Here is a 20,745-nt window from a genome sequence, read left to right on the forward strand (position 1 = left end):
TATTCCAGTTTTCTTTCAGCTGGTTTTTCCACCTTACAATTCCTGTACTAACCTCCTTTTTTCCCCAACTTAACTAATCCCTTCTCACTTGGCACCATACAAACACTTCACTGACATAATGGCAGATCACCACCACTGCAATTTTTCCAGAAAATCTGCAACCACAGCGTGTGCCTAATATATAAGTAAGAAATCTTTGGTACCCATGTCCAAATTCAAGTGGCATGACACCACTTGAAGTGAATTTTGTGGTGAAATGAACAAGCCCTAGAAACTGTTCAGCCAATCCGTGGTCCCGTGTTGGCAAACACGACTGGTTAATGAGAAATGAGCCACAGGTGAAGTGAGAAGATCATGGTTAGATGGTGTAGAAGAACAGATGGGGCCTGTGGCCTGTGATGTGGTCCTGCATCAAATGAATAGCATGTCTCAGGAAAAAGGCATAGGAAGCAAAGTCAAAATGGTATGGAAAGAGAATGAGAGGAAGACAAAAAAAAAAAAAAAAAAAAAAGGATAAATGGAGCAATGAAAGGAAAGGGAAGAAAAGAAGAAAATGGACTGCACAAAGCCTAATATTTGGTCCACTATGATATTTCTATCACCATCCCAAAGCAATACACTGAAAGGGTTACTTTCCCACCTCAATCAGGGCTGTACAGAGGTCAAAATACTGTCTTGAGTCAGGACTTGCCTTTTTAACAGGTGCCATGCTTGAAGTACATATTCAATAAAATCTAGCACAATGCCAGTTATGAATCAGCTCTCCCACTCCCAGTATTAATAAAATTTGTGGGTACTATTTATTTTAAAAGATGCTTATAATATATAATTTTAAAGGCACCCCATGTAGCACATAATGGGGCACTGCAAATTGGTTATATAATAAGTAAGTAGAAGAAAGAACAATATAAACAGTGGTTTGCAGCCTTGACCCTATGGTGTTTCCTGCCACAATGAAAGTAAAAACACATGTTCCCTGACAGCCATCAAGCACTTTGTCACTGCTGTTGGACATTTCGATGCCTTAGGGCTTGTCTACATGCAAAGTTATGTTGGTTTCTCTGGGTTTAATTTGCTGCAAAGGGCTATGTGAATTCTTATTTTGACCTAAATCAGACTTGCTTTAGTTTAGTTCAACAAATTAAAGGTCAGATAAAAGCCAAATAACTCTGTTGATTAGGACAATCACTGTTCCAATCAATTGGTTACAATTAGAGTGCTGCCTGTGCTGGCAAAAGCTGACTTTCTAGAACCTTATCTTGATGAAGTCTCACCTATTCCTCAGACTGTCTTAATTGAGTTAAATTGTGCCTGAACGGTCCTTAGGATCTAGTGCCACATGATTAATGTCACCAAGTCTTTGCTTCTGCTGCTGAATGCAGAATATATATCAAAAATAATAATTTCAGTGGGGAAGTACTGGTTACTCTGAAACTTAACTTTTTTTCTTCCACTACCACACCCAAACACAGGCACTTCTCAGCATACCAGTGATGGCAGAAGCAGGGCACAGAGCACTCCAAACTAAACAGGTACATAATACACACACTGAGAAACACTTGGGATTCCCTTAATTCAAAGCCTGCAAGAGCAATTTTACCTTAGTCTTGCTGGGTTAAGTGCTTGGTAAGAATATTTAACACCAGTGCCCAAACACAGGGAAAGCTATATGCTTAGGGAAATGTAATGGAAATGAAGAATTAAATGGATGGAAAACCAGCCAGCATTATTCCAAAGAAGAGTGTCCACAGAAGTAGCTATACCAGTATACTAATAGTAGGACAATTGTAACACTGTAATAACATCAGTACATTTCCTGAATCTTGCTGCAGAGAAGCAAAACTTGTCTTAGTTTTAGAAAGGCATGTCAGCATCCTTATTTCCAAGGAAACACTTCAAGTACTTCCTCTTCAGAGGAACAGCTCACAGCAGAGGTTTTATTTTGCAATTTTGAAGTACTAATTTTAGGCCAAGGCAACTCAGACAGGCACAAGGTAAACTTCACCTAATTGCACCAGCACCGTCACAAACTATCTGTCTCAGAAAACAAACCATTTGTTGAGAAGGAAGGCTCTGCTAGGTCACCCCACCACCTGAAACCTCAGCTACCCCAGAAGCAGCACAACCAGATTGGTGTTTTGTCTGCCTGGGTGCTGCTTTGGGTGAATTAACAACACATGCCACACACCAAACATGTACAGCAAATCCTGCTTCCGAAGGATGGTAAGGTTTGTGGGTTTTTTTTATACCATTAGAGAAAGTCTAGCTCACACTTCAGAACACAAGCAAAAAACACCAAAGTGTTAAAACTTTATGACAGCATAGTCATAATTTTGCCTTTTAAAGACAACATGTCTTCGTGCTTATGGTTAAATTACCAAAATTAGACACAGAAAACATAGAAGTTACATATATTTTGGGGGTTATAAACTTCTGTTAGCTTTCCCACTGTGGTGACCTGTAACACAGTTTGTTTCAATCAGGAAGCTGCACAGGAAAAGAGCTGTGCTCTTCCCAGCAGCAGCTTCATAGTGCTTTCAACCTCTTCCCTCACCACCCTCCTTAAGCAAGAATGTGCTTTATGCAACTGCAAGGAAACCACTCGGTTACACCGTGACACAGATCCCGACATCGTGAGGCCTTTCCGTGCGTGTCCTTAGGTGCCACCTCGGACTCCCGCACGCTCCCTGCTCTGCCCTCACCATGGAGGCCACTAAGCGCACTTTGCCCCCGATTTCACATGCAGACAAGCGCCACGCGGACGTACATCCGCCGGCCGAGCCGCCCGCCACCTGCGCTAACGAGAGGCAGGACAGAGCCATCACCCCTTTTGTGTCCCCGCGTCCCAAGGGGACCGGCCGGCCCTTCCCGGGGTCCCGCCGCACCCCCATCCACACCCCAGCCCGCACCCTCCCAAGGGGGATTTAAACCAGACCCCGGAAGCCTACCCTGCCGGCGCAGTGCACGCCGGGAGCTGTAGTCCCAGCTCCCCAGTGGCCATCCTGCCTTTGAGTGGCGTGGGGCAGGGCGGGGAAACCACGAGTCCCGTGAGCCTCTGCGGCGGGGGGGGCCGGCGTTTGAACCGGCGGCGTTGTTGTTGACGCCATATTGCTGGTGCGGGGGTTACGGCCGGGAGCGCCATCGCCGCCGCCATCGCCGCCGCCCGGGCCCTTCCATCGCCATCGCCCCGCATCGGCCGCCCCGCACCGCGCACCTGGGACCGGCACCGCGTCCCTCGGCACTGCTCGTGTCCCGCCACCGGCCGCGGGCGGAATTTGTCCCGGCCGGGCAGGGTGGAGCGGGCGAGGAGAGCGGAGATCCAGCTGGACTGAACCGGGGTTGCTGCTGCCGCTGCCGGGGCCGCTCCCTAGAGAGAGGCCGGCGGGGAGGCGGCGGAGGCGGCCCTGACGCAGCCGCCCCCTCCTTTCCCTTCCCTCCCCCCCAGCCCACTCCAGACAGCGGGGAAGACGCCTCTGGGCAGGGCCGGCTGCTGCTGTCTCCACCGCTGCCCCTCGCTCCGAGCCCCCTTGGCCGCTCCGCGCCATGGCTTGCGGCGCCACTTTGAAAAGGACTCTGGATTTCGACCCGCTGCTGAGCCCGGCGTCCCCGAAGCGAAGGCGATGTGCGCCATTATCAGCCCCGGCCTCAGCCGCCTCCTCCTCCTTCGCCGCCGCTGCCTCCTCTCCGCAGAAATACCTGCGCATGGAGCCCTCGCCCTTCGGAGAGGTGTCGTCCCGGCTCACCACAGGTGAGGGACGCGGCACTCCTTGCGCCCGGCAGCCCCCCCGGGGCAGTTCGGCGGGGAGGGGGCCGGGAAGGCGGCCGGCAAGCGGGGAGGAGGAAGAAGGGGGGGTTGGGTGGGTCTGGCGTCCCCCTCCAGCCATTTTCTGCCGGGCTGTGCGGCTGGCAGCGGCCGGGGCGATCCCTGCTCGGCTTGGCACGAGAGACACAATAGAAATGGCCGTTTGCAGCAGGAGAGGAGGGGGAGGAGGAGGAGGGACGGGGAGGAAGAAGGGGGGGGCGGGTTGAGCCGATGCGGGCGGGTGGCCATAGGAAAGGGGTCGGTGAAGGCGGGGGGGTGAGATGAGCCTGGAGAAAGGCACCCCAGCGGCGTGAGGGATGGGGGTGCTGTTGGGGGAAAGCTAGATCCTAGGAAAGGAGGAGGCCGGCTTTTTTTTTTTTTTTTTTCCTCCTTGTACCACGGGAGCCTGGATGTGGCAAGGAGAGCCGCAGGGGTGAGTCGGGCTCCGGAAATGCTGGGGGCGGCGGGGACAGGGGTGCGACCGAGGTGGGGCTGGGGTCGGGAGTCGGCGGGGCCCCGTCGGTCCCTTCCTCGCAGCCATTATCGGTGGGTCGAGGCGGCGGCACCTCCTCCCGCTGCTCAGACATCGGGGGAGGGCGAGGGGGGCAGGGCGGGGAGGCCGGCCTGTCATCCATCACCCGCAAAACGCCAGGGGGAAAAGGCAAAAGCGAATAAAACAAAGGGGTAATCCCACTTCCCAGCTCCTTAATACGGGCTATCGTCCCGGGTAACCCATTCTGTGGTATCCTTAAAAGTTCCCTAGGAAACCCGAGCGTTAAAAGCGGTTGTGTGCAAGGGTGAGAATTGCCTTTAGGGCAGATAAAATGGGTTCGGGCGGTCTCGTCTGGGAGACGCAGGGCAAGACCGAAACCCTTTTACATTTTTAAAGGTGCGAGAGATGAGTCAACCGGCGGCCCTAGAAGCTCGAGGTCTGCTTGTGTAATAGTTGTCAATTAAAAATCAACCGAGTTCTTTTTAGCAGCGAGTAGGGTGAGAAGAAAGGAGCGAATCTTGGTTGGGCACCGAGGATTGGTTGGCCCGTGCCGTGCTTAGTCCAGTGGGCAGCTCCCAGCACTGCTCTCAGGGACGGTGCAGCTCGGCCGTAGCGCCGAGGTACGGATGTGCCCGTGTCCTTTGTGTGCAGGGGAAAAAAAACCCTCTGCAGTTGTTGCAGTAGAATTCCTTCCCCTGTTGTGTTGGGTACTCCCTTTTATAACACGAGTTGGCTCTAGGTTACCAAGCACTAAGTTTTAATGTTCCAATTGCCATCTACACGTAGGACAGTGCCTTGTTTCAATATTCTTAGTTCGTAAAACGGTACCCTACAATACATTTGTTTTTAGCGCTTTTACTCATATAATAAAAAATTGCTATGAGGAAATATAGAGGGCATACAGAGTAAAACTTGGCATCAGTGCGTGATATTTTTTTGAACCTCTAGGAAAGGATCTTGAATGAGTCAGCGGTCTGGGATGAGAGTTGTGATGGATGGCACTCCCTGGTACAGCGAGGCATTGCATGTACTTTGAAATAGATATTTAAAATCAGACCTAATTTAATTATTTTAGAAGATAAGTATTGCTTCTTTGCAGTGTTTTCTTTTGATTTCTTTGGGGTTTGGAGAGCTTAGGTTATGAATATTTGATATAAATATTGTCTGGCCAGTAAATATGTATTGCTGAAAGGAGGCGAATCAATAAAATTTTCAGAAGAGACAACCTAGAGCAGTTTTTGAGGTAATACCTAAGCTTCCACTCTAACCATTTTGAAGGGCTTAAAAACTGAAATGTTACTGAAATTGGACAAATACAGGCCTCTTTGTCTCCTGAGAAAATCAGAGGTGCAGGTGGTAATCCGTGTGAAAAGGTGATTGGTGTACAGACAAGGGTTATTTTATGTATAAAAAATGTGTTTAATATAATGAAGAGTGAATGACAGTAAATCAAAATGTCTCCTCCAGCACTTGAATACTCCGAAGCAGAGCGGGAAGCATTTATAAGTTGTGCACGTTTACATGGGTTTTGCTTAAAAGCTCCCTCTGTGGTTTCCGTTACAGAAAAAAAAAGATCTTTATACCGTGCTGGTATAAATGCATCTGTTAATCAGCTTGCTTAGCTTTAAATTTCAGTTAAATTTGGTGGTGTTATCACATTGTATATATTTCATTTCAACCCTCACTAAGCAAAATAGAGCTCATAATTTTAGAGGCCTGTTGAAAGGATGTCTGTGATTCATCTAATTTTGTAAATGTACCTGTGAACTAATAGTTAGCATTTTTCCTGGTAGTCACTTGGAAAAGTCAGATGGTTTATTCTAGAGCTCTGACTTAGGTTGAGGCCTAGTGTGCTGCAGAAATATATATTGCTTTCCATTAACTCTGAAATGAGTTCACGTGACCATTTCTGATGCAGATGTCTGCATTCGGGTCAGATAAATCTTGCTGTATGTGTGAAAAGAATTCCAGTCCGATTTAAAAAGTGTTACCAAGTCACCATTCCGTGTTAGTTTTTGTGTTGGGAAATTTATTAACAACAGCCAGAATTCAGTTGACTAGACTTGGGCTTTTCTCAGCCTGTTACTGTAATCCTTAGATTTCCAGCACTTAAAAAGTGTCTGTCTGAATTTTGTGTAATGAAAATGAACGTTCATATGAAGTCAGAGCTCCGGATATAAAGGACCTGATGCTTAGACTTAAGTTCATGCTTAAACATTTTTCTTCTGATACTCTGACCTGATAATGTTTTAACTCCACACAGTGGAGACCATATCAGCACCAGGAGTTCTTACCACATCGTTCCTCTTTTCAAAAATGAATTATCTGGAAGTAGAATGTTACAGATGGATTGAGGGGTGTGTGAGGAACTGAGAATACAGTGTGGTAGTCAGATGAGAAAGCAGCTGTCTGTGTAGAGTGGTCATAGACAAATAACCAATGTCTGTTGGAGAGAGGATAGGCTTATTCAAGATGAAATTTATCTCTCACAAGAGTGTTTTAATATTTTGTGGTTATTTGAACAGCTGTTAGGTCACTTCCAGTTTCTCGGTGAATTTGGCAGCCAAACTGTAATTGTGGCTTTACAATCTGTACTTTCTGTGGAATTGTGCTTACTGGCTTGAGCCATACTCATGGGTATGTTTGCTAATTTTTGAGTAGCATTATTTGCATATAGAATTATGTTTTAAAAACTGTGTTCATTATAAGCAGTGCAGAATATACCTGCCTGGTGTAAAACTGGTTTAGTTTTGAAAGAGTGGCTGCTCTTAAATATTTTTCTACTGCTTGAATTCCACAGATGAGTTTCAGTTTCATGTAAGTTCTAGCTATCAATGAGACTGTTTTGTGTAATCAGAATAACTGCACCTGGGTCTGGATGCTGCCTATGTGTTATGGATGCACTTGTTGGGTTTCCTCTGAAGTCCAGAGGATGCTTTTCTGTTTCAAAGCTGTTAAATGAATTTAAGGGTGAAAGGAGAAAACATTGGCAGTATTATTTCTCTGTTCTCTGTTGGGTTTTTGGAACCATTGTTTGCAGTTTTACCTGGATGAAAGATTGTTTGGGAGAGGGGAGAAAAAAAGAAAAAACTACACTTAAATTTTTTAAATTCATAGGCAGGTTAGTTGTTGAAAACCTGCATGTCTGCACATTTCTGAGATTGAAGCTACAGTGGGAAATACAGTTGAAAGAAATTGGGGGGGACAAGGGAGAAATAATGTTGATCTTGGGGATTTAAATCTCCTAATTCCTGGTACATAGAAACACTGAAGACAGACTGACATAGCAAGTTTTTTTTCCACACTTCATCCAAAACCAGAGGTGAACTTAAAAGACTTCTGTGCAGTCAAAAAGGATGAAATCATTTGAAAGTCCACCGACTTGAGCACATGCAATTTTTCCTCCATCTGAAATATTCATCTGCTTCAACACTTCCCCAGCAACTAACTAATGTTGCAGACTGAAACCCAGAGTGGGTGGAGCTGTTGAGAACAGCCTCCTGTGAGGGACTCTTTACAAATAGAAGGTAGATAAATTTGCCTTTAGAATGTCCTTTTTCTTTCACGGAAAAGTCTGAAAAGCGATTGATGTAATTGACACAGTTTTTCAAAGTTAATGCTAGAAAATGTCTTTGACCTTTTTGGATAGGAGGAACTGTTCGTCTTCCTGTGGGCTGTCCTCCTACGACCTTTGAGTTGCCTCTTGAGCAAACTGAACTACTTCTGTCTGAAACTTGGTCAGGCAATGGCCAGGCATAGGTTTGGCTTTTGAATGAACAGATCCAGTGGCTTTGGAATGTGACATATTAGTAGTGCTGCATCTCTTTCTGCTTAATTTCTGTTTTGTTAACTTATCCACATGTGTATTTATTGCTAAATTGTCTCGGTGAAATGCCAAGTTTCTCATTGCGCTCCAGTATTGCAGAAATCATTAGGATTTTAAAAACCAAAGCATTCCCACCCCTTAAAGTCATGTAATGGCTGCATCTGGACTTCATAATTTAATTTATATGAGAAATTTCTGTATAGATGCCTGTGGTGACTATAAATGTTTAAGAGCCTTGGTTGTAGATGTCATAAAATGTTGAAGCCCTTTTTTTCGTTTCAATGGCAAGTCTGATAAATGCAGTGTGACAATTTTTTATGTGAAGGGAAAGATGTAATTGCTGTGTCTAATACATTTTGCATTGCTTGATTTATTTTTCATTCCTCAATCCCTTGATCAGTAGAACTGGGACTTCCTGAAATAATACATTTGCAGAATGAGCTAATGCATATGTGAGCATCCAGCTTGTGAGAGAACCCGAATTTTTGTCAGCCTGAAACCTGAAGTAACTGGATCTCCTGAGGTGGCCTGCTCTGTGCCCCAGTCTGTGGCAAGCTGCTTCTGTCCCTTCTGTGGCTGTGGTCGGTGGCTGTGAGGTGTCCATGCACCCGTTATCACGTTATCAGTGTTTTCGCTCTGGTGGGGAGCATGCTTTCCAATAGTATAAATCCTGTTACTGACCTCTTAACGTGCCTGATTGAGAAACATGGCTGGAGTGGTTGACATCTGAGACTAAAGCAAGAGAGTAAGAAGAATATTTGGGTTGTTTTAATTTCTGTCTCTGCCAGGGTTCCCTGGTTAAGTAGAAAAAAACCCCGAGAAGTACCTTTATCCATTGCTCTGCTGCAGTGCTGCTGTTAGGGGAATCTGGCATCTTAAAATTAACATTGTATGTCAGTAGTGTGGTGGTGTGACCAAAAGTAGGAATGTAGGCTACATCAACTAGGTGTTGAATAAGGTTGAAGGCCTAATGGAAATGTTATATGTTAATTTGAACTAGGATGGTGGAGCAGTTTTGCTTTAACAGAAGCTGAAATCCCTAAAGATGTATGCCACTGACATCAGGATAGCTTTGATTGATTACTAAGAAGAAATCTCAGGCATGGTTCAAGTTTGAATGCATATGTTGAATGGTGACATTGCCAAATGAAACCTGAGCTAAAGGTTCCATTTCAGGCCTGGAAGACTGCTACTCTGATTGCAGCACATTGAGTCACCTTCCTGTGTGTTTTGCTGAATTTTCCTTTCGTTGAATGAGAGAAGTCAGGAACTGTGATGTGAAATTGATAGCTTAAAATCAAGCCCAAAGAAGAAAGTCCTTCAGGTGAAACAAGCAGCACCTTCATATTTGATAAGCAGTTATTAAAATGAAGAAAATAATTGTTTGCCTTTTAAACTTTCTAAGTTGAACTGCCATTTTCTTTGTACATAATTTCTAGGTAATTACAGGTCAGGGTGAAGTAATTAGATGGCAGAATTTTGAAAAATATTAACTTGACTTATCAGGAATTAAAGAAAGTAGGAAGACTACATCACTCCTTGGAAATGAATATTTGGCTTTGCAATCCATTAGTGTGACAATTATATTTCAGATGTCAAACTTGAAGTCTGATTTACCCTGTTCATATTTCATCCTCTCTTCATTTGGAAATCTTTGTTCTGCAAATGGCATCTCAAGTTCTGAAAGATGTTTGCAGAATTTAAAGTACCTGGGTACTCAACTTTATGCTCTCAGTAAACAGCAAAAAAAAAAAAAAAAAAAAAAAAAGAGTATCCATGTATTTCATGATATTTGGGTATATTTGACTGAATCCCTGATGCCTTCGGTGGTCATGGTGAGACAATAGCAGTTTTAATTTGCCGTTCTTGATCTTAGCCTTGAACCTGAAAGAGCAGGGGGGCATAAAACAGATTATTGTGTAACTGGTAGAGATTGATAGTGATGTTGAATTTGAAATGCTATTTAAGAAGTACTAATTCATTTCTGTGTGTTAGCAGTGTGGCTTTTTCTTGCTGCTACAGCATATTCGCAAGTCTGGTTTTCACTCAGAGCACCTGTGCCTGATGTTTCCTGTTCAATAGCTCTGTGCTTTCAGAGGCATCTCTAACTAGTAAAAAACACTGAGCACAAGGTCACACTGAGATTATGAAGAAACTGAGGGTAGGCCACAATGATGTGTGTTTCATCATATTAAATATATTCCTTTTGTAATCTCAGATCAAATCATTGTCTGAAATGATTTGTACAATATCATTGTACAAATGTAGGATGTATTTGAATGTACAATATCTGATTTGAACTTCAGTGTATGTTCAAGATGGATGAAAGCTTTTGTTAAAAATATCTAATAAGTTGTGATATACGTGATGCAAGTTCTCACTTAAAATTTATAGTCTTAGAGCAGATGATAGATTTTCTTTAATGAGTGTACTTTCAGGTTCTAATTTTTTATGAATAAAATAATTTGCTAACTAAAATGCATGTTATTTTTTAAAGGACAATTTGGGCCTCCACACTGAGGCACATTAAAAAACTGTGCTATTTGACACCAGTTCAGTGCACATTTTAAGTCAGTTGTGCACTGCAGAGAGAACAGTCAGAACTAATTGGAAGCTGGAGAAGTTGAAAAACTGAACTTGAAAAAGCAGGAAGGTTTTCTGGAAGCAAAAGTAGGTTGGATCTACTGATTCTAAGCTTTGTTTAACTGGGTCAGCTTTAAAATTCTTTACAGTTGGATGTCTGCTGTATAGGTGGTGTTCAGAAGTTGTCTGGTTTGCACTACCTTAATATTTCATGGCTTCCTGCAAGTGCTGAGATGCTATAAAAATGTTGTTAATATATTTGTGTGGAATTACAAAACAGAACAGTAAATGGAAGAAGTAACTTGGTGCATTTAAGCAGTTTTTCTTACTATATTAGATTATTTTCATTTGGCATTCAGATTTTCATTAAATATGCCTCATAAATATTTGCAGGCTTACATTTCACTTCACAGTGAAATAGTTTTAAGTCTAAGATTTTATGCTACTGTAGGTTAATAAGAATGTCTACTTAGTGTTTGCTGATATAAAAATGTGCCTGCTTAATTTGAAGCATTCCTGGTCTCATCATTCATGTGAGATGTCAGTGAAAGTTTGGTGCTATGTTAAACTTGCATTTCTTGGCTGTTGTTCTCCCGTTTATAAGAGGTGGATATGGGAAGTGTGAGATGAGTCAGTCTCCTTGCCTGCTCTCAGCAAGGTACTGAGAATGCCTTGCAGTCCAGTTCTGTGCTGAGCAGCTGTGCCTTAAATCTTCTAAGTTAGTCTGAATGGAGGAATCCCATTCACCAAACCAGGTTATGGGCATGCTTGGCAAGTGTTCAGTCAGTGCTTAACATTTCAGGCTTTTTTTCTCCTCCTTGCACTGTAGTCAGTGTCATGTTTAAATAGTCCTTTCTCTTAAACTTGGCTTAGTTCTATACCTTCAGCTGAAGTCATAGAATGCCAGCTGTTATAGTGATTTTGTCAGGATGGGGATCTCCTGGATATGTCAGTAGTGTTTCTTGAGATTTTTGATTTTCACAGCAAGATTTGAAGGTGGCAATTTAAAAAGCGTTGCCAAATTAGAAGTAGATGAAATTGCTGTAATATCATTGAGATGTCTTGTCCACAATTCAGTATAATTCAGAATAGAGTAATGTATCTTTGGTGCACAAATCTTGATTTTCTATCCTAGTTGTTGTTATTTTCCCAAAGTCCACACCTGATTTCTCTGCCTCCTCTCCCTGTTTCCCCCCTTGCTTTTCCTCCTTCTGTCCTGGCTGGTATGTTAACATTTTCTCTAAATTATTCCTTGTTTAAATTCTAGGTTTTGTTAGGACTGAAGGAGACATAGCATATGATTATTGATTTAACTCTTGCAGTTTCATCAGTTGACCAGAATCTGTTTGCTTTTTTTGTCCTTAATGATTTTGGTGGTTAATGTGGTTTGAAAATGTTTCTGCAAAAATATGAAAAGGAGAAGTGTAGAAAATAGTTTTATTCAAGATGTTACACCTGAATTTTGGCTGACCTTTTTGTAGTTCACATGGAGTTCAGAAAGTATTCTGAAGGCCAGGACCAAGTATTCATAGTGAAGCATGGTCATGGTGTATCATGTTCTTCAGTTAATACAAGTGCAGTGTGGATATGTGCAGTCATGTTTCTCAGGGTGTAAGCATGCTTTAGGACAGATGATGATAGGAGCTGATTTGGTTCCCATTCAGAATTATGCAGTATCACTGGAGCCAGAAGAGCACTCGATTTTGAGGAGAAGTGTTGTTCTGCCACCATAATGCCATTGGGTATAATATTGTTAGGCCACTCTCTGAGTGGTGTGTGGGTGGATGCACATGATCAGCTCTGCATGGGATTCTGTTTGATTTTGGAAGCCTGGCTGCATCTTGGTTTAAGATTACTTATTTGCTTTGGTACTGTACAGGAGTGTTTGTATCTCGTCCTACAGAAAGTATGAATCCTCCATCCCCCTGCACCACTTTCTTGTGGTTTCTTCTCTTAATTTACCTGCTGTGCTTTTTTATTACTGTTTCATTACTCTCTTCTGCATTTGCTGCTTCTTTGAACCATATTACTGACCTCCCATTGGAGAGTTGAAAATTTTACAGCTGCAGGCTTGGGATTGAAAAGGTATCAAGTCCTTAATCAATGGACATTATCCAAGAAGCTCCTGTGCTGACACACACTCCTGTTGGCTCAAAACAGTTTTCTCTCTTTTTGTAAATGGGAAGTCTCTAGACTGACTCATGGAATTGAACCATGACAGTATTTAAACAACTGAACTGAGAATTGTGTTTGCTTCCACTTGGTGTAGCAGAGGCTTCAGTCACTGACTGAGAAGGTGGTAGCTGAAGGTACCTGCATCACATGGCTCCTTACTAGAAATGTTCAGATATGGAACCTCAGCAGCACATGGATTACAAACACGAAATTTGGTTTAAGTTTCCATGCTATTGTATTGGCAAAATGTGACAGAAATAGGAAGGGTCTGAGTGGAGTCCTTTGTAACTCTGACGTGATCCTTTGAATTTATATGTAGCTGAGTTTTGGAAAGTTGTCCTTGCTAAAAAGTCTAAAAGTGTCATTGGAAGCCAGTTGTGCAGGTAATTTTTTCTTGAAGCATTTGAGCATTTGAAAGTAAGAGTTCTCATAAAGGATGAGAATCTGTCAAAATTTCTTTATAGGAAGAATATAAAAAATAGAAAATTCTTTTTTTTTCTTAAGTATTTTACATTGCTAGATGATATGCAGTTATGCCACTGATGCACCTGAGAGCCATTTGGTATGTGGAATTTCAGAGAGAAGGCACACAGGATTGGTAGTTGTGTTACAAGGATTAGTTTTTCCCTTATGATTCTACAGCGGAGATGAGATAATTTAAAAACTTGCTGTACTTCATTCATTGCAATTAAAAGCTGCACTACATATTGCCATACTCCTTTGAAAGAGGCCGTTGATCCATCCACTGTGTTTTATTTGGATAAATTTGAGACTGTCAGAAATGTTGTGAAAGGCTTTTGTATTTTTCCTGTCAGTTTCCAACTCTCATATTTTAAGCAGTAGATGCTTAATGCATGTTGTCTGAATTGTGTTTTCCTCTTCACTGTGCTGCCTGTAGGACAGCCTGCAGAGAGGAATGGCATGTCACGTGGCTGTTTTATTCTTGAGTGTCTTGTTACTCTTAATTCTGTGAGTGATAAATGCTGTGTGGGAATGAAAGATTAAATGAAAGATTAAGTATATGAAGCAAAGATAATTAATACAAGTTTTATTGACAAATTTTTGTCCATGCACATTGTATCATTCCTGAATTTTAGGATGCTGGGTTTTTTTGTTAGCAGTAGTCTGGTGCCAATACTTGACCTCAAATAAGAACAGTTTTGCTGGTGTTCTCCTGGTGAAAATAGCCTGGGTTACCTTTCTTTTAATTAGTTTAATGGTTTTATGTCTTAGGTAAGACACTGTTTTTGCAGGTCACGTTTTAACAGTCTGCCTATCCTTTATCATCTGCTATTTATCTACAGCATTTGATGTTTGAGTGGAAATCAAGCAAAATGGTGAAATATAAAGATAATTATTTTAGGGTTTTTTGTTGTTTTTATTCCTCTTTTTAGAACAAATTCTGTACAACATAAAACAGGAGTACAAACGCATGCAGAAGAGAAGACATTTAGAAAATAGCTTCCAGCAGACAGATCCTTGTTGTTCTACTGATGCACAGCCACATGCATTTCTCCTCACTGGACCAGCTTTGCCAGGTACTCAGATAATTCTGTGTAATTTTCCTATGTTTTCTTAGACTCTGCTTGTGTAAACAACTTTTCTAGTTACTTGGTGGTTTATGGCACCTTGTCACCAGTTACTGTTGTTTTTTGGCCATAAATTGTGTGTAATTCTGCTGTATTCTGTTATTGTGTCAGATTCCATTTGAGTAAATAGTTCTCCCCATTACCTGTTGTGTTATGACACATTCCCACTAGTTACTGCTGCTTTTGTTGGCAGTAGTGCTGTTGGTCTGGAAGATGGTAGCTTTGCATTTTAAAAATTGGTCAGAGAAAAACCTGGCGTTGTTTTCAGGAGACCATCCTGCCTGCTGTCACTGATACAGTAATAGGCTTTGCAGAGCAGCTGTCTTGGCACCAATATACTGCACTATAACTTTTATTTATAATAGAAGCTTAAATTTGTGTGTGGCAGCTGCCATGTAAATGGTGTTCACAGTGTTTGCATGATGTTCCTGGGGTTTTGATGGTTGTGAGTGTTGTGCATTGCAGATGTTTTCCTTTTTGAGCATCCAGTCCTGCTTCAGTAGTAATTACGAGGATCAAAATCTTCAAATGTTTTGTAAAGTTCCTTTAATGTAAAAAGTGTGAAAAAAACTGATTATAAAAAACTGGTTCTGATCTACTTGTAATTGTAAATTGGTATGCCTAAATATTTACTCTTAGGTACTTCATCTGCAGCATCATCACCATTGAAAAAAGAACAGCCCCTGTTTACTCTCAGACAAGTTGGAATGATCTGTGAACGTTTGCTGAAAGAACGTGAAGAGAAAATCCGTGAAGAGTATGAAGAAATTTTGACCACAAAACTTGCAGGTATCTTACAGTTCAGAATAATATAAGTCAGAGTGATTTTGAAAGCTTAAAACTTCTCTTATTTTTGTTATAGAGTGTATGCTTTTTTCTGACCTAATCTGATGAAGGAATGGGCTTGCATACATGACAGAAAAAATGTTTACTCCCTTTGATAGGTTTTTTCCTTCTGTGCTGCTTTGGATTGAAAGTATGACTCTTATTTATTACTACTCAGTGAAGACAGTTTTATTTCAGTTAGAACTTTCTCTTACTACTGTGTCTGAATTGACAATTTCCCTTTTTTTTTTTTTTTCCTTCTTCAGAAAGACTGCCTGTAGAGAGCTCTTTTTGAAGGACTGTTTTGTTTTGTTTTGTTTTTTTCCTGCTTGGGAACTGACTTCCTTTTTCTGGAATTTGGCAAGATGACAGTACCTAAGATTTCCCTTTCTCTTCCCAGTACTTAGCATTACACTGCTGCTAGCAGTGTTTGGTATCTGCTTGAGAGTCAGTTCAGCTGTTTTTCTGATGCTCCATGTTGAATTCTTTTAGAATTCAGCTGAAATTCTTGGCACCTGATGCCAGCTTATCTTTCCATCAAGATCACGCTAATGTCAGCATTGTAAATATGACCTTTCTTCAGTTTTTGAGATCCTTTACTTCTAAGCCTCTTGCTAGCATTTGAGCACCTAAATTCTTGTGCATTCAGAGGTAGGTGCTTTCACAGTATGATGTGGAGTCTAATTTAATATCTAGTGTGATGATAATGAAAATCTGAGCACACTGTTCTGCAGATGTGCTTTTGAATACCTACAGCTGTTGTGCTTCCCACCTGAAAACACATCAGAATTAAAGTTGGCAGATCTCTTCAAGTGGGAATAAAACCTTTTACAGGCATGCACATGCAGAAAGTCACCAGGCTTGTGGGTTGCTTGTGATAGTATTGTCTCTGCACCCGAGATCCTGTCCATGTTCTGCACCTGCTGATCTGTGTAAGAAATTGCAATTGTTCTGTGTCCCTCTTAAATCTGCGTCTACTTAAAACTACAACTAAAGCCATACTTCTGCTTGGAGCCTGGTGTTCCATTCCAGTGTTGTTCTTTTTAACCTGCTTCAGCCTGATGAATTAGGACTCTATAGAACTTTTTCTCCTAATTTGTGTATGTTAGGAATTGAGTAATTTCCTGTATTTTCTTAAATTCATTTCATTTAGCAGGATTCATAACCATTTGAAGACCAGATAGATTCACATTTCTTCCAGACACTTTTGGAGTACAAGCTTGTAGTTCTTTACAAACAGGAAGCCCTTCTGTCAAGTTTGTTACATGTGCTCTGTCTCTTGGTCCCAAAAGGAGCATTGTTGGGTTTGTTTTTGGGAAAGGGAGGGGATGAATTCTATCTGGGAGTTGTGGTTTAGTGAGATGATTTAGGTTTACTTGTTCTTTCCATGGTGCTCACCAAAAGAGCAATTAGGAAGATCATGTTACTGCATCACATGTATTAAGCCAGTAATACATTTTCAACGTTATATGAGAATTTAAAGACTGGCAAAAGAATTTAGACATTCCCTACATGGAAGGCCAGTTATGGTTGTCTGCTGACAGAATGGTTATATCCTTTTCTAAACTTCATGCAGGAAGGTGATACTCCTTGTTAAAAAGTGAAGTCAAAGGAAATGTTAACTGGAAATTCCATAATAAATCTCAGTTGAATAGCTTCTTTCAAGTTACCCAAGATGCAAACATTCAGTTAAATATTTTCTGAACCAGAGTTGTCATGTAGGTAGTTAGCCACATATTGCCTATTCTTTCCTTCTTCCATGTTCCTTGCAAGCAGAGTTGCTTTTTATGCAGAATAAATGTTTGGTAAACGGAAAACTCAGATCATTGTAATGCTCTGATTTCTCTTCCTGCCTCTGTTACCTGAAACTGCTGTGTTAGCACAAACTTGGTTTTGCAAGAGCCTTAGCAAAACACAAGCTTGAAAGGTTTTAAAGAATTTCTGAAGAACAGCCTTTTATAGTAGTTTAATTGTATTTATGTTCATGTCATTTAGCCACCTGATTTAAAATAGTTAGGATGTATATGATACAGCGATGTAAGTATTTGTGCAGTGTTCACTTATATTCTCAAGTAGTTAACTGTAGGCTGCTCCTACCTTTTGATTACTTAACTTCTCAATCTGACTGTCACAAGAACGGGGCTTTTTTAGTAATTGGATTTAAAAAAAATTGCAAAGCCCTAGTTCTAAGATGATGTTACAAAGCAGCTGTGTATGCTGACTTCCACCTTAATTTGCAAGGTTGATTTTGGCCTTTAATGCATGCTTCTGGGAAAAATTCTAGTTGGTGTTACTTTTTGAAAGGGTTTCAGTGCACTGGATCCTTCAGTGTGCTCTTTGTGTTGTTTTGTTGTTTGGCTGAAGTCACAGGGCTGGTAAGAGCTGCTGGTCAGAAGTGCAGGGAAGCAGGTCCTGCCTGTGGGCAGGGGGAGCTGAGCTGGCCACCGTGACCGCAGGGCCCTTGGGCAGGGATGAATGAATGTGCTCCCACCTTTGGGGCTGCTCCGTGCTTGCGGCTGCTGCTGCACTGCTTGCTGATTACTGACACCCTGTTTACTTCAAAGGTGAAGCTCATCCCTGCAAGAGGATGGGGACTTTATTGGGGCAAACCTGTGGGACTAGGAACCACTACAAATCTAACTGCATTTTTGGTTGAAGATTGTCTTCTTTGACCTTGCCCTTTTCTCAGAACACCCCACATTGCTGCACATGTATTTTTCCACAAGGGAGGAAGGGGAATGGAGAGGAGCGGCATCTGGTAGATATTACTCTCCTTGTTTAATTTCCTAATTCTGAAAGGTGATATCCTGCTGATGAGTGCAGTATTAAAACTGAATAAAATATTACAAATGTGTTTGTATGGATGTGTGTATAGAAAGAATAACCTTTCTGGGAGATAACAGTTCAAACAGTGCTTAGTTCAAAGCCAAGTATGTTTCATGTAAAAATTTCATTTCAGATGACACAGTTACTGTTTTCATGCAATCCACAGTCAACTGTATGTCTCCCATAGCAGCTGCTTCTGTGATTAGAATTACTCAAAAGTTAGTCACTTAGCATTTCATCCTTTTAGTTTCTTGTTTGCTTTTGATTTTCTGGCAGTCAGCAAATACAATTTCTAACTCTGTAGCAAATCCCTTTCTCCTGTACTTTTGTGTTTCCATTTCATTAAATTAATTTTCTTATATCTGGTAGTGGTAGAAGCAGACAAGTTATGTTTCCAACCCTAGTACTGACCTTTATGCCTTGTTTTCTACTCTGCCCCCATTATGGATCTGTAAAATGGGCACACTTCGTTTCTTCAAAATACAGTGTGTGATACTTAGCAAGTGTGAGGTATATTGAGATCTTTGTTACATGCAGCATAATTCTCTTTGAGTTTACTGCCATCTTTTTCATTTACAGAAGTTTGTATGGGAGAGTCTTTTAATTAAGGGGCCATTAGCTTAATTGTTCTGGAGGATAAAAAAAGAAATGGCAGTTATGAACTGTATGAAGTTATTTAAAACTACTGCGAGTTTGGGGGTGTGTTCAGCTTGTATGATTTCTGTGTATAAAAATTAGCCCTGAGTATTTTTCTGCTGGATTTAAATTTAATCCTCATCCTTGCAATGTTCCATCCTTGCAGAACAATATGACGCATTTGTGAAGTTCACGCATGATCAGATCATGCGACGATATGGAGAACAGCCTGCCAGTTGTGAGTATCTCTTTCTTCTGGTCCCTGGAGCAGCATTGAATTACCAAGTGTTCAATAATTTAAATGGCCATTGTTTGCTGTTAAGCTGCTAGGCCCCTAGGTAAAATATTCAAAACTGAGAATATGGAGTATTGAGATTGAAAGGGAGGTGTGAGAGAAAATGCAGCTTGTGTTTAAAACATCTAGACCTGGTTTCCCATAGCATGCTGGAGTTTAGTTTTGAAACCAGTTTTGATACTACCATAGAAGATTTGCACAGAGCTGATACTTGTTAGTGCTGTCATTAACTGTTCTTTTTTTTTTCTCTTTCCAGATGTTTCATGAATCACACTTTCTGCATATGTGGGCTGCCCTATACACCCTGTTTTATTGTTGCAAGCTGTCCCAGTAAAGACTTGCAGCAATGCCATATTTTTTCCCCCCTGTGAACACAGGTTATTTCAAGCTTTTGTCAGTGGCAACCACTCTTATGCAGCAACTGGTTTTGGAGTGCTCCCTGATGTCAGTACCACCTGGATGTGGACCTTTGCTACCTGTAATAATACCAGTGGCCTCATTTGCTGTATCATTACAATTTGGCTTCTTATGTTAATAAGTTTGAAAAAGTAAAGGATTAAAGCTGGTGTTCTAGAAGTTGCCCTTCACTGGTTGTGTAAATAAAAATGTAGAATGACACTTCTGACTGAAGTTAGTGTGGTTTTCATAACTGTGCACTACAACAGAGCTGTAATCACAGTTAAGTTAGAATGTAATCCCAGGACAATTTTGAGCAAATAGCCCACAGTACTGCCTGTGAAATAGTGAAGGAGGGCATTTCTGTATTCCATTACTTTTTTGGGGGTTAAGAATGGGTTTATATGATTTCTCATTTTTGTAGTTTTTATTTATTCTATCAGTCTTTAACAAATGTTTATTGCTGCAATTTTTCAGTGTATCATTGTTTTACTGCCCTTGTAGTACTGGAATTTAGTTGGAAGAATAAAACATTTACTTCTAATCTGTTTGTTTTTAATATGCAGGTGGAACTTTTACTGTGTATGAATAAACTTAAATCTGAGTGTTTAAATGAAAATTTTATTTACTAGCAATAGTGGGTGAGTCAGTTTTAGATCAGGAGAAGGAGGTGGATTAAAATCTCAGGTCATTCTTCAGAGACAGAGAAATCTTTCTTATATCAGCTGTAGTGTTTTGTGTTGAGGAAGTTTGTTTGGTACAGAAGGGACACAAAACTGGTGATGTAACTTGCTGCAGCTGACTCAAACAGCAGCTGCACTTGCCTTCCTTCAGATTTCAGTGACACATTAAAGGAAATGTGTTCATGAGATAGAGCAGGTGCCTGTACTGCAAGCTGGAACAGTGTAGCTATTGCAAGAGCTGAAGGTGTGTAATGCCTGTGAAGGGTTGAGAGCCTTGTTGGATGCATTCAGCTGTTGACAGACTGCTGTGTTGGTGCTGCTGTCTGGGCAGTGCTGGGTCTCTGAATCACTGCACGTTTCCTACATGGCAAGTCAGATCTGTGTGTTGTGGGGTGGGAGTATTGCTACCAAAGGCCTTCAGTTACCTGCTCTGGGGACAAGAAAGCAGTTCCAAAATAATAATTATCAGCTGCTGTCTTCTCTAATTTACTGTCAGCTTCTGGTTAAAGGGAAGTCTGCTCTGTGATAGATCTATGTCCCATCTCAGATTAACAGAGGAATTTGAGTTGAAGCTGGTAGATGAACTTGACAGTTGGCTCATGGTATCAGAGAAACC

The 20,745-nt window shown here is 41.4% G+C and overlaps 1 protein-coding gene across 2 annotated transcripts; it reads left to right on the forward strand.

Annotated features, from left to right (window-relative positions):
• Positions 1-3,098: 3,098 nt before the first annotated feature.
• On the forward strand, positions 3,099-20,065 carry AKIRIN2 (akirin 2). 2 transcript variants are annotated; one of them, XM_059467635.1, is made up of 5 exons: positions 3,099-3,748; positions 14,274-14,417; positions 15,123-15,257; positions 18,922-18,993; positions 19,307-20,065. In XM_059467635.1, exons 1-5 carry the CDS (start codon positions 3,544-3,546, stop codon positions 19,315-19,317), a joined length of 567 nt encoding a protein of 188 aa, XP_059323618.1. In that variant the 5' UTR covers positions 3,099-3,543; the 3' UTR covers positions 19,318-20,065. The 2 variants fall into 2 exon arrangements, with proteins under 2 accessions (XP_059323618.1, XP_059323616.1); XM_059467633.1 differs by having other exon boundaries at positions 3,101-3,748; positions 15,108-15,257; positions 19,307-19,990.
• The last annotated feature ends 680 nt before the right edge of the window (positions 20,066-20,745 follow it).

The sequence above is a fragment of the Ammospiza nelsoni genome, chromosome 3 (assembly GCF_027579445.1).
Source record: "Ammospiza nelsoni isolate bAmmNel1 chromosome 3, bAmmNel1.pri, whole genome shotgun sequence".
Lineage (NCBI taxonomy): Eukaryota > Metazoa > Chordata > Aves > Passeriformes > Passerellidae > Ammospiza > Ammospiza nelsoni.